Genomic DNA, 16,369 nt, shown 5'->3' with positions numbered 1-16,369 from the left:
GGCAGGGTCATCTTTAGTAAAGAGCAGTAATGATGTGCAAAATGCGGTAGCCTATAGCATCCAGTCAAGTTTTATATTTGTAGTTTATAAGAATGAATTACAAAAGACTGAACATCCAAACAAGAGATGGTTGCTGGGTGAATGTTCTGACTGACTGCCCTCTGTACATTTAATATCTGATTATGTAACATAATAAATTAGAATTTTCATAAAGAGAGGAATAAGTGATGTGTTGTGTGTGTGATGGTTTGTATTTCTAAGATAGCATGTTTACAATAGCAGCATATGGGCACTTTCCTTCTGGTACTTTTGACAACATATCTTGTTATTTGACCTTGTCTTTATATAATCTCTAGAATTCAGTGGATCTAGCAAAATTGTACAGAGAAAGAGATTAAGTGATTATCCAAAAGCCCGCATATCAAAACATTAATTCATCTTCTGTTTGTGCTCCAAAGTAATATTTATTAAATCACATAGTTTATCTTCTCAAACATGGGTTTTCCAAGTGGTCTTTTTTTTTTTTCTTCCATGGACAATCAGTACATCAAAATAAACATTCAAACTTCATAAAGCAAAACAAAATACATTCAAACAAAGCTAACATAAGATCTAAAAAGCAAAAGTGATTAACAGTATGTCAGTGGTCCCTAAATGTCCTGTTTCCCCTTCTGCGCTGTTCGCTGTATTCATAAGATGCTCAGCCTGGTCAGCTTATATAATTGCACGCTAATACCAGACGCAGTATACTACTTAGTGTAAGTATAGAGGAAACAATACAGAAAACACTTTGTTTGCCTCATCTTTTTTTCCCATTGTTTTATTGCATTCATGATGTGGCAAAGGCAAACTTTACAAACAAAATCTAGGTATGTTTATAATTTGATAAAGACTCACCTTATTTTTAGGGGAGAAATGAGGACAGAGGGAACAAAGACAAGGGTTCATTATTGTCTTTAGACCTTTTTGTCCTGGAGGATTATATGCATCATGTGGTATCTCTTGTAATTATCCTCTTTAGATCTCTGGAGTCACATGTATAGAGTGAGGCATATGATATTTAAATAAGTCGGCTGGTTGTAAAAACAAATACATACCTACTGCACTTCCCCCTGCACACTGCTTCATGATTGGTATACAGGACCATAGGAGATTCAGGCTTGCTGCATTGTATGTAAGAGCAGCGGGACGACTCTCCAATGTGGTGCCAGCACAGGGTATTTTTCTCTTTAAATGTGCATGTATCATCTAGCACAAGTTAAAGATAATATGTTCATGTCCTTATTTCTACAGACCTTGTGGCTAGAATAACATAAATTTAACATGATTAAGGGGCTAGAGAAAAAGAAATTCTGACAAACATGCGACTAAGTGATTCATATTCTACTATTTACTTTTAGTCTTTCACTGGCGAGGTGCATTGGCAAGTGGGGACCACTGACATAAGGTGTACAAAGATAATATAAAAAAACAAAACATGCATTTATAAAACTAGAATAGTTGCACAAATATGTGAATGGAAACTCAATTAGTTAAAACACCACAAAAACACTAATCACTACAACATTGTCAACCAAAACAATAATCTGTGATAAATGTACAATGTAAAGGTTGCACAGTGGCACTTTCCTATTCAGCTTGTGTAGCGTCTGTAGGGTTTTCTGTTATTTTTTCCTGGACGGGTTTCTATAAAACTCCATGTAAATGTAAGAATGCAGAATGGAAGAAAATAGGACAGGTCTTTTCGGCTTCCTAAGATTCTGTTGACTCTTCCTGGTCTGTCTTGGCATACACTTCCAAGTATGTTTTCAATGAAGCTCTGTGCACACTCTATTTATAGAACGCTGAACGGAACTCAGCACTGATGTTCCAATGGTGCAGGAAAAGCACCCACGAGGGCTAAAATAAAGAGTTCCATTGTCACCGGTGCAATAAACCAATGTCAATATTTCCTCTGACTAGTGTTATTTACAAACTGCATGGCAAACATGAGGTGGTCTTTCAATTAAAATGACTCGGCCTGTTTGTGAACCCCTTAGGTTATTGTAATTAATATATCCATAAATGTACAAATGACATCTGCTGTGTTGTTGCAATAACTAGAGAAATCCTAAACTAGGCATCAACAACATATTAATATGTGACAAGTATAACGAACATACTGACAGTGATCACTCAGAGCTTACAGATACTATAGCCTAGTAGTTTTAATCCATCAACTGGAAGTGCCATTGCTAAATCCAAATGAGCTGATTTACTAAAGAAGTAGAATGTTTCCTTAGTTGAGTGAACAAAATTAAGCTGGGTTTACTTTATTATCTAAGGCAGGAACTTCAAGTCCCATGGTGCATTGAGAGAGTCTGAAAGCCATATGCATGACTCCCAGACGTTATGGGATTTGTGGGAGTTGCAGCAGGAGTGTCCAGGTCCCCTGATCTAAGTTAAAGTGGAACTAGACCCACCAATGTAATGGTCTCCCAGTTACAGTTACTTTTAAGGTGTGGGAACTGTCAAGGTTGCCAGTGTGCTTACTTCAGCTCTCAACTGAACTTTAAGCCCTCAAATGGCTGGTGTCATAGCTCATCACTTGTGCAGCATCATGGTAACTGCAGTCTAAACTAAGGCTAAGATGGTGCCTTCCTTGGCTGTAAGGGATAGGTGGTTTTAGTTCCGGTTTAAAGTGCACCTGAAGACTTTTTGTTTTGTTTTTTTGGATAGAGTGGAGAGAAACCAGAACCCCTGTCAGGTTGTTATTGCTGTGTCCCCATTAGGGAGATTTATCTTCTCTATTTGTCCTGGTCACTGAAAAGAAAATCCCAAAATTTTGGGTTGTCACCAGAACAGGAAACAGGAGTAGATGGGGAACAATTTTTCAAAGGGGACACTATTTCTGGTGACCCTACTGACCACCAGGGATTTCCTTCTCACTTCCCATTGTGGCTCTTGTATAAAAAGTGAAGGGAAATCTCCTCAATGGGACACAGATGGGGGAAAAAACCCTCCCTTACTCCATCCGAAACTAAAAAAGTGTATTTGGTTCTGTTCTACTTTAAAAAAATTTAATTCCCTTCACATGAGTGTATATTTATAAGCAACATATTTTCATTTTATTCACTAAACCAAGCATGCATTCTCTCCTCCTTAATGGGCAGGGGTCCTTAAAAACCAATCTTCTATCATATGGAGAATTATACTACTAAAGAAAAAATATAATTACATATATTTTATATATTCTCAGCTGGTCAGTGTGTACCCAGGAAGCATCCTGTTCTTGAGAATAGTGTCAATTGTCTTGTATACTCAGAGTATTCATCTGCTAGTGTCTAGTCAGTAGATATACCCGCACCTTGGGTCATCATTAGAAGATTCCTCCATTTTGGAAATTACTTTTCTCATACAGCTATGCTTCCACTGCTGCCGCCGCCATTGTGGCTTCTATACATTAGAAAACATTAAACAACAGAGAAAGCATCACAGAGTGTGGGCAATTCAAAGGGCAACGATTGTCTAATTCTAAACACTAGTAATAGGTTGCCATGGAACCTATGAAAGGTATGTCTGGTACTGAATATAGGAAACAAAGACAAACTCCCACCGATGTACAGTAAAGCAAAGACTAAGCTCAAATCCAAATAACATTTTAAAGCATATGCCCACCTTTCATCAATATCCTGACCAATATGATATATTTAAATTGTATGTAAACCCTAACAATAAACTTCTCTTATTCACTCCCTTTTGATCTGTTAATATACAAATGAAAACATTTTGTTATATCAGTTTTATAAGTGCACACAAATAGCTGTTGATCTTGCTCTGTGCTCTCTGTCTGTGTTATCCCAAAGAGACAATTTAGCCCACCCTGTTCTTATCTTGGACTACAAGTCAACTAGCTCCCATCCCATGGATGTGAAGGCAGTGGAAGATGTTGAGTAGTTTAGCAACACAAAATGGTCAGGGCTGACACCACGTAGTCCACAAAAATGCTGTTTATTGTCAGCCCACATTAGGTGTATTTCTGGCAGATCAGCAAGTATTTTTCTGTACTTGCAGGGGAAAGAGATAAAAGGGATAAAATACTGGAAAATGTGCATGTATTGTATTGATGTACTGCATATGCATCCCCCCCCCCCCCCCTTGACATCTACTTTCAGTCATGAGAGTAAAATAAAACTTTGTATTCATTACTTTATTTGGAGTGTACAAACTGTTTCCTCCATTCAGGTGCCCCCGCGGCAGAGTGGTGTACTGAGCTGTGGTGCAGTGAGCTGTGATGCAGTCCAGTACACCGCACCGCAGATCACACCTACACGGTGGTGTGAATGGGGCACACAGAAAACAATTGCTTTCTATGTGCCCTTGCAGTGACTGCCATTCTTCAGTTGCAGAAAAATGCCAGTCATCGCATTTAGCATGAATGGGCCCGTAGTTTTCTCCCTTACGTTAAAATATTACTTTATAATCACCCAACACGTAATGTGCAGATTCTGTGTTTGGCATCATGTATTACTTTTTTCAGACTACTTAACGTAACATTGACACAAGGCTTTACAGGGTCCATGGAACCATTTATACACGTTTCTGGTTCATATGGTCCTGACACAGCAATTCTGACACACAAAGTGACCAAGTGACTAATTTACCATTATATATTTTTGAATAGTGGAAACAAATCCAAGCAAACACAGACTGTACAAACTCAATGCAGATAGTGTCCCTATGTGCAACTGAACACAGTACTCAGGTGTAGAGATGAGCCTGGGCTTGGTGCAAACTCAATTTGCCTGAGTTCGCCCAAGCCCGTTCAAAACTCTGACCGCTACTCCCTCCTCCCTATCCAATCCATTGCAGGGAAGCGTATTCCCTGCTACACAGCTATACATTCCAAAGGGTTGCTAGGCCACAGTGCCAGCCCCAAAGCCATTGTGCAGCTATTCACATACATACAACATTAACTTAAGTCTACACTTTTCTCATGGCAACAAGCAATGTTTCCCACTGGACACAATAGATACTTCAAGAGACTGTACAAATACAAGGGATACTATTTACACGCTTAATACATATTGCAGCCATGCTTTACAATATCAAAGTTGACAAGCAGGTGTAAAAAGTACAACTTTTTGTTTTTCCTGATGTAGAAAAGCAGAGAATACCAATGAAATAAAAAGTACACAGTTAAATATATGATGTAAGTGGACAATTTTCCCTGCTGATCTAGTGACCCTGCCACCACTACAAAGCAATAGGCATACCAGATGATCTATTCAGAACAACAGCAATTTTGATTCAGAAGGAGATAAAAGTAAAGTGTTTTTATTCATTCAGTGTCAGTACTGCACATTACAGTACATACGGGGCAGGTGTTCATTTAAATTAGTTTACTGCCACCTGCAGCACATAATTACCCTTAAAATGTGCTCAGTGGTAAAGCTGCTCCAAATTGCATAATTACACTTTATCTTAAGATATTGTTGGCTAAGCTGTGACGTCTTACCACCATCTGAACTGTATTATACTGTCAAACAATGCGCCCAAAGCCTTTTATGCACAAAGTATATGACCATTAACCAGCTGGACTGAAAACATTAACTGCAAAGAAAAAGCTAACTCTCAATTCTTCAGCTTTCATTTCACATACACATGCTAGCAAAGTGACTCAAACAGTGCTTAAAGGTTACTGTGAAGGTAAATGAATAGATCGGCATGAAGAAGTGAATGAGAATCCTGCAGATGAATGATAACTAGACAAGTGCTAAACTCAGGCCTGGACTGGTGGCCATCCTAGTATCTTCCATAAGCAGACTCTGACATTACAGATCTGAATACTTATTCTAATCACATGGCTCTGAAATGCTTTAAAGGGTCAAAAACTAGAACTATAGAAGTATCTTTATATTGAATTTACATAAGTTTTATTCCACTCCAAATAGTGATATCAATCTAGAAGTTTGTAAACTTACTGATTGAAGATGCCCATAGGATGTACTTCCTCAATCCACTGACACAATTTTACTCAGTCCTGTGAATATGAACTTCTTTATGTCACCACTCTAACTAAAGGTGCCCATACACCTGCCGATTATCGTACGATATAATCGCGGGTGATCCAGCGACCGTACGATAATTGTCAGGTGCATGGAAGGCGTGCAACCGTTTCTACCGGACGGTCGCACGTCTTTTGTTTCCCGAACACCCTAGAAAACCTGCCGAAAATCGTAAGGTTTTCGACCGTTTAGTGGTGTGTTCGGAAGACAGATGCCGAACGGGCCGGTGTGCGCAAGCGCACACTGCCCACTCAGCATTGGAATCATCGGAAGCCCTACCCTCAGCGGGGAGGGCTTTCGATGATCGCAAGTACGATCTGCCCGTCCAAGATGGGCAGATCGTACAAGATTTTAATGACCTCACAACCATCGCACATAAGTGCGATGGTTGTAAGGTGTATGGCCAGCTTAAGACTGCCGTCTAAACTCTAACTCAAAGTCTGAACTTCCCACAATGTAACATCATAATTTCTTCCTGGGAGCAATGCATGATGAAATACAGTATGTAGTCTAGAGAAATCCAGATCACATCAAGCAGCAGGGAAAGAGATGCAAAGCACACTGAGAATCAAGAAAGTTGTTGAAAGTGATGGGCAGACAGAAGGCAGCACTTACTATATAAAAGGATTTCTTTCAAATAAGCTTTGATTGTATAATCAAAAACAACTACAGTATGTATTCCTATTACAGTGCTGAACATAAAACAGGATAGTATATTCAGGGACTTTAGAACTACCAGAAAGCTAGTATTTTCAGATTAGCCCCTGTATCTTTTTAAGGACAAGACTCAAGCAAGAAAGAAAGAAACAGGTTTTCTTTTATGAAGACCCCACACACTCTGATACTTATATTCTCTGTGATCCCTCACCACTTCATTGGAGTGCAGAGTCCTAGCTCAGTGTAGAATCCAGTGTAGAAGTGTAGCTCCTTCATACCCAGAAGGACTAGGCATTTACCAAGGGCTTTAATGGAACAAGAGGTGATGGTGGGATCATGGAAAAAGTGAGAATCACTGAGTGGGAGGCTCTTCTTACTACAGGACCTGTCACTATGCCCGAATGAATAAACTGACAGATTCTCAGTTAAATGCTAGCATTTATTTGTTTCATTGTATATACTGAAGTTTCCTTCTTTTAAATAGTTGATAGTCTTTTAGACTAGTTGTTACAAGCCTGAAGACTTTTTTTTTTCTCTAAGACAGACTGGTTTAATACCAGGATATTCAATGTAGGCAGTGGTCGTAAATAAGTAGCACCTAACTCTTTTGAGCTTTTCATTGTTCAACTGGGTATATGAAAGCATATCGTACAAAGTTTCTCAGCACTGCATAGGAACTCTCAAACTTATGAACCCTTTTCAATGTTTAATAGAGGCCTCCTTAAGAAACCTTTAACTGTGAGCAATACTGACCTCTCTGTCCACATTTGTTACAGTTCCATTTCATATAAGCCAAAGTAATGTCAGAAAATGTATATTTTTTTGTTTTGTTTGTTAATGTAATATTTAATATACTATGACTTCTGTCATATAAGTCACCTTCACAGTTTCACCTACCATTATACCTCCTATACTCAATTTTTCTGATCACACTACAGGCAGCTTTCTATTATAGGTGTGTTTTTCAGGTCACATACATTCAGTTCCTTTTCTTTCTATTTAGGTTCTTCCTTGTGTAACCCTCTATATATTGTAATCTAGTCTGTTTCTGCTTCAGTCTAAATTTTGGCTAGAATGTCTCCCTGAAATAAATGCTGGAACAGTCAATGCAGCACTGGGTCCTAAGGCGTAACTACAAAGGTACATAGGGTAGGACTACTACTTGTTCTACAGGAGTCAGGAACATATATTCTACTCCCTTTTATTATCTAGCTGAATGATCACATTGCTTTATATACAGATTAAAACAGCATGTACCTTTCCTTCACATCCCTTTTCTTTTCTATTATCTTTCACTAGTAGCCCTAAAATTATTGAGAAAGGTAAGTCGTTCCCAGTGGTATACAAATGAGCACCACAAGGGCTAAGGAGGACAGTCAAAGATGAAATATGATTTCAAGTTATGCCTCTAAATGAAGTCCACAAAAGCTGACCACAAGTATTTGCCTAAATTTGTTTTGACATTCTATATCAGCATTTTTCAATAGAGTTCTTACTCCTAAATGTCAATTCTAAAATGCCATAGGTTTTGGCAACCAATCAAAATCCAGTTTGCTGAATTAAGGTCAGTACACAGTTGGTTCTGATTGGTTATTATGTTACTTCTAATATGAGTGAGAATTCTAATTGGCAGATATTAGCTTTTGGCACTGAGATCTTGGCCCTAGTAGCTTTAATTGTTTGTAGCCCCTTACACCCTAAGTGGGGTGTCAACTTAAATCTAGTGTTGCTAACACTGTAATCAGTCTGGCTGATTTGTAGTCTGTGATCATTTAGTTGTTTCTAGGTGTTCTGCTATTGATTGCAGCTACCCGTCAGTGCCCCACTCTGTGACCCTGCCACAGAGTGGGACAGCCAATGGGGGACCATTGTGAGTGTCTGTGCCTCACCAGTCAAAAACTAGGAGTTCCATGGCCACCACTGGCCATGAAACTCCTAGTATTTGGCTGGTGAGGCACAGACACCCAGTGGTGCATGCTATGGAAGTCTATAAATACTCAGGGATTGCCATGTGCTCAGGGCAGTCCTGCCCTGGGCTTAGCCTGTGGATGGCATGTACAAGGTTGGAGAAGCTGACTAGGCCTCAAGCCTGGAGGAGGTCAGATGTGGACCCAGGTGGGGTCTGGAACTATCTGGGGAGGAGAACCAGAGGAGTCCTATGACTTTTGGAGGTGCCACAAAGGCCAGGAGATGACATGGACCTCAGGAACAAGTCTGGTGTCTCTCCCAGGGAAGATCTCATGCATATCCCTATTCAGCTGTTGTTGTACTGTACAGTGTCATTCTCTGATCTACTAAAGTATATCTACACTGTGGACGCCTGAAGGGATTGGTAAGTCTGGAGTCTCTATTTTTGCTATGGATGTCTGAAGCTCTATACCCTCTTTCCCAGTTTGCTGTTCTACAATAAAGCATTTGAAAAAGTCCATAAGGTGACTGGTGCCCAATCACTGTTCACATTCCATAAACCAGCTAAGGATCTGCCCCTGAGAGTGAAATGTCAGCCCTCCCTACACTTTGGGGGTCCACCTTAGGCCTCTGAGGGTCAGTGGGGCACTAATTGTTGATAGATAATTCCATGGGTTGAAGCTAAATGTAAAGGTTGAATTTTAAGAGTTAGGTTATTTGTTAAGTCGAAAGTAACTGTTATGGTCACATAATTATTCATTCTAAGTATTAAAACTCAAAAGGCCAAAACTTCCAGCCCCCAGCCACATTGGAACAGTGCCTATTAGAGGCAACAGTTCCAGACTTATGTCTCTGCCCCCTCCCTCTGCTTAACCAGTCACAGATCACTAATGCCTAAAACAAATTGTAAATGCATTTAGATTGCTCAGAAGGTAATTCATTAAGGGATACAAATCTTATGGAAGACCAGATAACCAGAGGTTGCCTGCTTATTCACTAATATGTCTAGCAAATCAACTTGAAGCTTAGTTCCTGGGATCTTGGAATCTAAGTTCTTGGGATCTGTCCAGCCCTTGTTTTGGGGTGAAAGTATCTTCATAACTGAAATATTTCACTGAAAATGAACACTGAACACTCAGTATTATATGCAGCATAATATCAGAAAGCTCCAAAGTACAATATTTCTTTTCATTTTGCCTTCCCTTGCCATGTCTAGATATGTCTGATTAAATTCAGGGCACAAATGAACCGGGGAGGGGTGTGAAAACTGCCCCTAAGGGTCACAAGACTCCTTTTACATTTTATATCATACAGCTATCATTTTTTCTCCACTTATACCCATAGTAGATTATATCGTCCAGTGGTAGTGGAGGTGCAAAGTCAGTGTGCCAGCATCACAGTATTGTTTTTATTTTTGTGACAGACGTCACATAAGTAGTTTTGTGAAAAACGGGGTGACACTTGTATAAAAATAAGGCATTATTCACATATGCCTAAGGGTGCATGGTATTTAACTAAAGCCTAAATAAAGTTTTTTCCTAAATAAAGTGATTTTTTTTTTTTTGATGTAACATCTCAAATTCCTTGTATTCTACAACTTTACCTACTAGTGAAAAAAAGTAACTTCCTGTTTTCATCTGTTGTAAATAATATTAACTGCAGCCAGGTCTCATCAGACAGCACATAATAAAATACCCGTTGATCACTAGGGTACAGGGATACATTTCCTGCATGTCTGTGAGAAGTACTGCACTACATTTGCTACAAACAGATGCTAAAACCCAACAATGCAATGCTGAAAATAATGATCGCTATTCCACTGCCATGGAAAATACTTGTGCTGTATGCAGTGAGCGAGGTTTCACAGATTCATCTTGCTTTGTATAAAATGAACATTCTACAGAGGCATACAATTGCAGTATTTATAAAAAGTTGTATAAAGAAGGACTTTACATCTGAATCCCTCTAAACGCAAGGAAGCTATGTTTGCCCTGGACCTTTCTGAAACACAACAGCCTGTAACACAACAGCATCTCCACCGCAGGCCCATTATCATAGCTTAGTGGTTGACTTGGTAAGCAATTGGAAACTTATCTCCTCCAAGCCCTAGGATAAGGATTGAAGTTTGGATTATGACCTGTTGACATACCATACTCTGACCTTGTTTCCAAAGGTAGAGATCGAGCATTGGTTATAGAGTGTGTACTTGAGTATGGGTGCCTGAGCTGGTAACCACATTGAAAAGATGGTGCAGACAATACATTTTTTGGTACTGTTGAAATACTATTACGCTTATTTTCATATAAGGCTTTGTGGGCGTAGGGAACTGTGATTGGTACATTGGGGGTGGTCTTCCAAGCTGCTGGAGGTTCTGGTAAAGTCTTTCTACGTGCAGCGGACACTACATTGGCAGATATTGACTCGTGCACAGTTTGTGACATGAAAGCATCATCCACAAACCCTAGTGGAGATTTGGCTGCTGCTTCCCATGGAGTTAATCTCTTTCCTGGTGTGTCTGGTGTTGTTGCTGATTTTCCTGCATATCCCGGTGCCGGCTGAAAAAGCATGGGTGATACTGGTGAGCCGAATGGTTGTGAACTGGCAGAGGAAAGGCTCCTAGCGGGGAAGGACATAGCTCTTCCATTATCTCTTTCCTAGATGAAACAAAATCAAGAATAACACATACTTTAATCTATTGTACTCAATCAAACACAAATATACAACACTATCATGGAGAGGCATTTAGAAAAAAAAAGACCTCATCATTTCATGCACACACTTATACAGTATGTGAGCCTGAACATACACATAACCTTATACATATATGTAAATACCAAACCAGGCTTCTATCCTGGGTTACAGCGCTGAAAAGACAAAACAGTCTTTTGATTTACAGAGTTGGCCATGAAAATGTTACAAACTAAAGACTTCGTATATAAACTGAGCACATCATACAATTTTAAATCTATAGTCTCATTTGCACAAATGTTAAAGGAAATGCTTATAGTCTTTTTTTATGTTTGTGTAAAGGAGAAAAGCTTTATATAAAAGATCTTATCACTGTGAGTTTAATGCATTAAAACTTTGTTTCTGCATATACATTGTAAATATATATGTGCATGGGGGCAGCCATATTTGATCATTATTATATGCAGATTCTGATTTCTGCTTTCCACTACTGCCCAATAGTTGCATTTTACTGCTGCTTCTCATAATGCAAGTCTATAGGTCAATGACATATTGAAAACAATACAATCCCTTTGTGGCTAATATCTCATCAGCTGTTAGGCAGGGTCTAGAAGCTAGAAGTATCTGTCTGAAGCTATGGGGTTCATTTATAAAAGTTCTGCCCAACATATAGCTTGGCACATGCCATTTGCACAGAACTAGCACTCTTATATGGAGCTGACAAGCATAGGAATTACTCTTCAATGCCATATGGCGTATAGCATGGCCCTGGTGCCATGCAAATGGTGTTTGCCCAGCTATACGCCAGGTGGACCTTTTATGAATGAATTCCTGTAAGTTATGAGAGTTACGTGTAAACGACCTTTTCTGAGAAGGCGTTCCCTGGCTGTAATGCTTGATTAACTAAAGAAGAATAGGATGTTTCCTTACTTTAAATAAGCTGAAACTGTGTTTCTTTGAATATCCAATCATGTACAAGTAAATTTAAAAAAAGATTTACTTTCTATACTAGCATATAATTAATTTTCACCTTCTTCACTAAGCTAAGTGAGAGTTCACCTTGCAAAGTAAAAATTCTTCTTTAGTTAAACCACAATTAATTATTGTCCCAGAACAAGTATGCAGACAAGGAGTAGTTACTACTATTATCTGACTTTACTTTCTGCATGTTTGTTGTGTATCAGTGACCCAGAAATTACTGAAGAAGATCAATACTTGTATCCTACGTATTTCTCTCAGTATAGTTTTCCATTAAATGTAATATCCTTACATCCGAATCCAGAAATCACATAACTTTTATATTGTTTCCAATGACAGTTCTAACATTTATTTGATGGTAGCAAATGAAGGAAAAGGAGAACAATTATGTAGGGTAAATGTAATGTCATTGACCTAATTAGGAAATGAGTTCCTAACATGAAGAACCAGTTAACTAACATTAGTGTGTGATGGACCTAGTTAGGAGGATGCTCATTATCTGCTCAGCAGGAGACAAAGATAAACTAGAGTAGTAGACCAGAGACTGCCACTGGCAGCAAACACACATGAGGCATAATGGAATTATCTTTATTGCAGAGGTCACATGGAAGGTTGAATGCAAAACAAGACTTTATTCTCTGTGTGTTATATGTGTTCTGTTTTATTACCTCTGGAAACTGACAACCTCAAGTCATTGTCATTGATATAATTAAAGGGAATCTGTCAAGACAGAAATATGGGAGTTGCCATAGTGGACTTGCTTTTAAAGGTGCCAGTTCCAGGGTTATCATCTTTATCCTTGTTCCACTACTTATTGAATTACTCACCAGGAACAAGGGATGTCCCAACATATACACTGCCTGTCCAAAAAAAAGTCACCACCTGGATTTAGCCAAGCAAATAGATAAGAGCCCCCTATTATGATCTGGAGTTGCTTCAGTCTGTCTGGTCTAGGATCAGCAACGTTATGTCCCCAAAAAATGAGGCCAGCCGCCTACCTGAATATACTGAATGACCAGGTTTTTCCATCAAGGGATTTTTTTCTTCCCTGATGGCACAGGCATATTCCAAGATGAAATCAAATGAAATTGTGAGAGAGTGATTCAGGGAGCATGAGACATCATGTTCACAGCACACAGAGTCCAGACCTTAACCCCATTGAGAATCTTTGGGATGTGCTGGAGAAGACTTTACACATCGGTCTGACTCTCCCATCATTACCGCAAGATCAAGATGAAAAATGATTAATACAACTCTGGACAGAAATAAATATTATGACATTGTATAAGCTTATTGAACCAATAGTAAAGGCAGTCCAATTAAATATTAGAGTGTGGGCCTTTTTTTATTTGACTGGCAGTGTATAAATGTGCTTTGCAGGTCAGCGACTCACTACATAGTGTAGGAAGGATGAGTTTGACACCCTTGTAGCTTGTGCGTTCAAACTTAGTGGTGTCATATATTTGTATCCTGACAGGTTACTTTTCAAGAACTGATTATTTCTAATGTATTATAGCTTTTAAAAGTAACCTGTGAAGATAGAAGTTTGGGAACCAGACGGAGTACTTACTTCATTGATCCTGAATAAATACACAGGTGAGTTTGGACCTCATACTAGTTCCAGGTCAATGCAGTGCAGATGAGGAGATCAATTTAACAGCCACACAGCTATTTATTTTTCTGAATGAGGTCAATAATGACTGCACAGTATTTCCCTTTAAACTATTAGTAGGACCAAGCATGATTCACTGTGAAACCACCCTAAAAAATAGGGTTATTTAGGAATAAAAACATTGGGGGGGGGGGGATTTATCAAAACAGCAGCAGACAAAATCTGAAGCAGTTGCCCATGGCGACCAGTCAGCATCTCTCTTCAGTTGCTTGGGTAAGATTTTAAAATGAGAGATAGAAGCTGATTGGTTGCAGTGCAAATCTGCTCCAGATTTTGTCTGCTCCAATTTTAATAAATTACCTCCATTGCTACCAACTGTCATGGATCCCATAAGACTGCCCTGGGACTGGAACAACATCCTGGCATCCTACAGACTCCATGTGCTGGATGTTGGAATGCTGTGCACATGATATAGACCTCTCTTTTCATATTTAATTTAGGCCCCCATTCAGTAGAGACACCTGAATCACACAGTGCAAAATTATAGTATAGAGTACCCCCATTTTCATTTTTGCAGCGATGTAGAACTACTTTCAGTATGATTTCATTCTACCCTTTCAAACCACGCCCATTTTTGTTGCGGTGAGCTATTTGCCCCAATATGGCAGCTCTGTGGTTGTCCCTTTTGACTCAAGTTTGACTCAAAGTTTTGAGAATAGGGAGGTATGGTAAACAGGCTTTATTCAGTGCAGAAAGAGAAACTCCAGGGCATGTATAGCAAATTACTCTTCTTCATTGTATCAAACCAACTCAGCAAAAGCTAAAAACAATTAAAGCCATCCGTTCAATGACCATTTCTCATGCCGAACGCATGCTTTCTCAAGGCACTTGGATAATTTCATGAGCTACAGTATATGGTAAAAAGGCTGCAGGCCCTATAAACCTAGTTATGGGAGTGATTCAAAAGTGGTTAAACCTAAAGGTAATAAATGCAGCGTACTGCTGGAGAAAAGCAAAATACTTTCCAAAAAGACTTAAGGCACTTTAGAAAACTAAACCAATTAGGAAAATTAAACCAAAAAGTAATCCAATTCAAGGCTGAAAATTAGTATTAATGTAGAACTACCATGAGTGGGGTTATAAGGGCTGCTTGCCATTGCTGAGATCTTTTTAGAATAATGCTCATTGAATGGTCAGTGGGTCACCAAAACAGCTAGACAACTAACATTATTAAGGAGATCAGCAGTGATAGACCTCATAATCTCACTACTAGCAGCAGCCATTTTTTCAGTTTGCCATTCAACTAATAGAACTACTCCTTACAACTTTTCTGAACTGTCTTATCTGGCTGTTTGATAATTCTGATCTCCCAGCAGGCATCTCCACACCCGCATTCACACCCGCATTAGAGGGTCATGATAAAAATGCCTGTCCCCAAGCTGGACATTAAATACACCCCACATATGGCTTGTTTTTTCCAACATCCTCCACACCTGGTTACTGGCCCCTTGCACCTACAACTGGGCTCAAAATCTTTACACTCCTTACCACTTCATGATTCAGAATCCTACAACTCCAAACTCTTTTATCGGCTGACATTTTTCTGAAAATGCTAATTCACTGTCTGTTCTGTTATTTCAGACTAAATCAAAGTGAAGTTGGCACTCCTCATGTGAAAGTGCTAAAACGTTTGGATCAACATGACAGCATAGGTGACTAGCATTATCAGAAGCCCAAATCAGCAATGTTAACTTCATATTCTATTACTGCAGATTTGCTTTAGGTAATACAATGTATGACAAGACAATACAAGGTATGAGAATTGACATACAAAATGTAATACTTTGCTGAAACTATGCAGTTGGACAACAAAAATGAACATGTGTAAAGACAAAGTCACATACAAACAGGTTTCTAGTTATGTACAGCAACAAACTGGTAAAAAATATAAAAGTGTTGGCCTTCTGCCCAGTGAAACTGCACTCAGCATACAGCCCAACCCCTTTCCAGTTTTCTTCTGTCTGTAAGGAATGGGATAGCTGGAATTCCCAGCAGTGTGTGTCAGCTGTAGAGGCAGATGATGGAATGTTATAGCTTTACATGTTCCTATCATTTCACTTTCTGCAAACATCATTTTCTGAATAGATCAGTAGACACCAGAAGGCATGCACCTTTTTGGGGGCGACTAGATTTACCAGGATCGTTTTTCTAGCCAGTCACTATTGTTCACCCCCAAATTAGGTTACTTACATAATCAAGTATGCTAAAAAATCTCTGCATATATCGCTCATGCATCCTCCTTATTGCTCACCTAACGGTCCATACTGCTGGAAAACCTCTGTTTGATAACAAGTACTTTCATTGCTCATGCATCCTCCGTATTACTCGCCTAACGAACCATACTGCTGGACAACCTCTGTGATTGATAACTAGTGCTTTCATCACTCATGCACCCTCTGCATTACAATTGATACTGCTG

At 39.2% G+C, this 16,369-nt stretch overlaps 1 protein-coding gene across 1 annotated transcript in view; it reads right to left on the bottom strand.

Annotated features, from left to right (window-relative positions):
* Positions 1–10,702: 10,702 nt before the first annotated feature.
* SYNPO2 (synaptopodin 2) overlaps positions 10,703–16,369 on the bottom strand; it is a 167,968-nt gene continuing 162,301 nt past the window's right edge. Inside the window, exon 6 of the mRNA XM_018562930.1 lies at positions 10,703–11,266. Within this exon, the coding sequence (XP_018418432.1) occupies positions 10,703–11,266 (564 nt within the window). The remainder of the gene's footprint in view (positions 11,267–16,369) is intronic.

Source organism: Nanorana parkeri, unplaced genomic scaffold (genome assembly GCF_000935625.1).
Source record: "Nanorana parkeri isolate BGI_ZX_2015 unplaced genomic scaffold, ASM93562v1 scaffold614, whole genome shotgun sequence".
NCBI classification, from domain to species: domain Eukaryota; kingdom Metazoa; phylum Chordata; class Amphibia; order Anura; family Dicroglossidae; genus Nanorana; species Nanorana parkeri.
The sequence above is the reverse complement of the archived record's forward strand: the minus strand, read 5'-3'. Positions and strand labels throughout refer to the sequence as shown.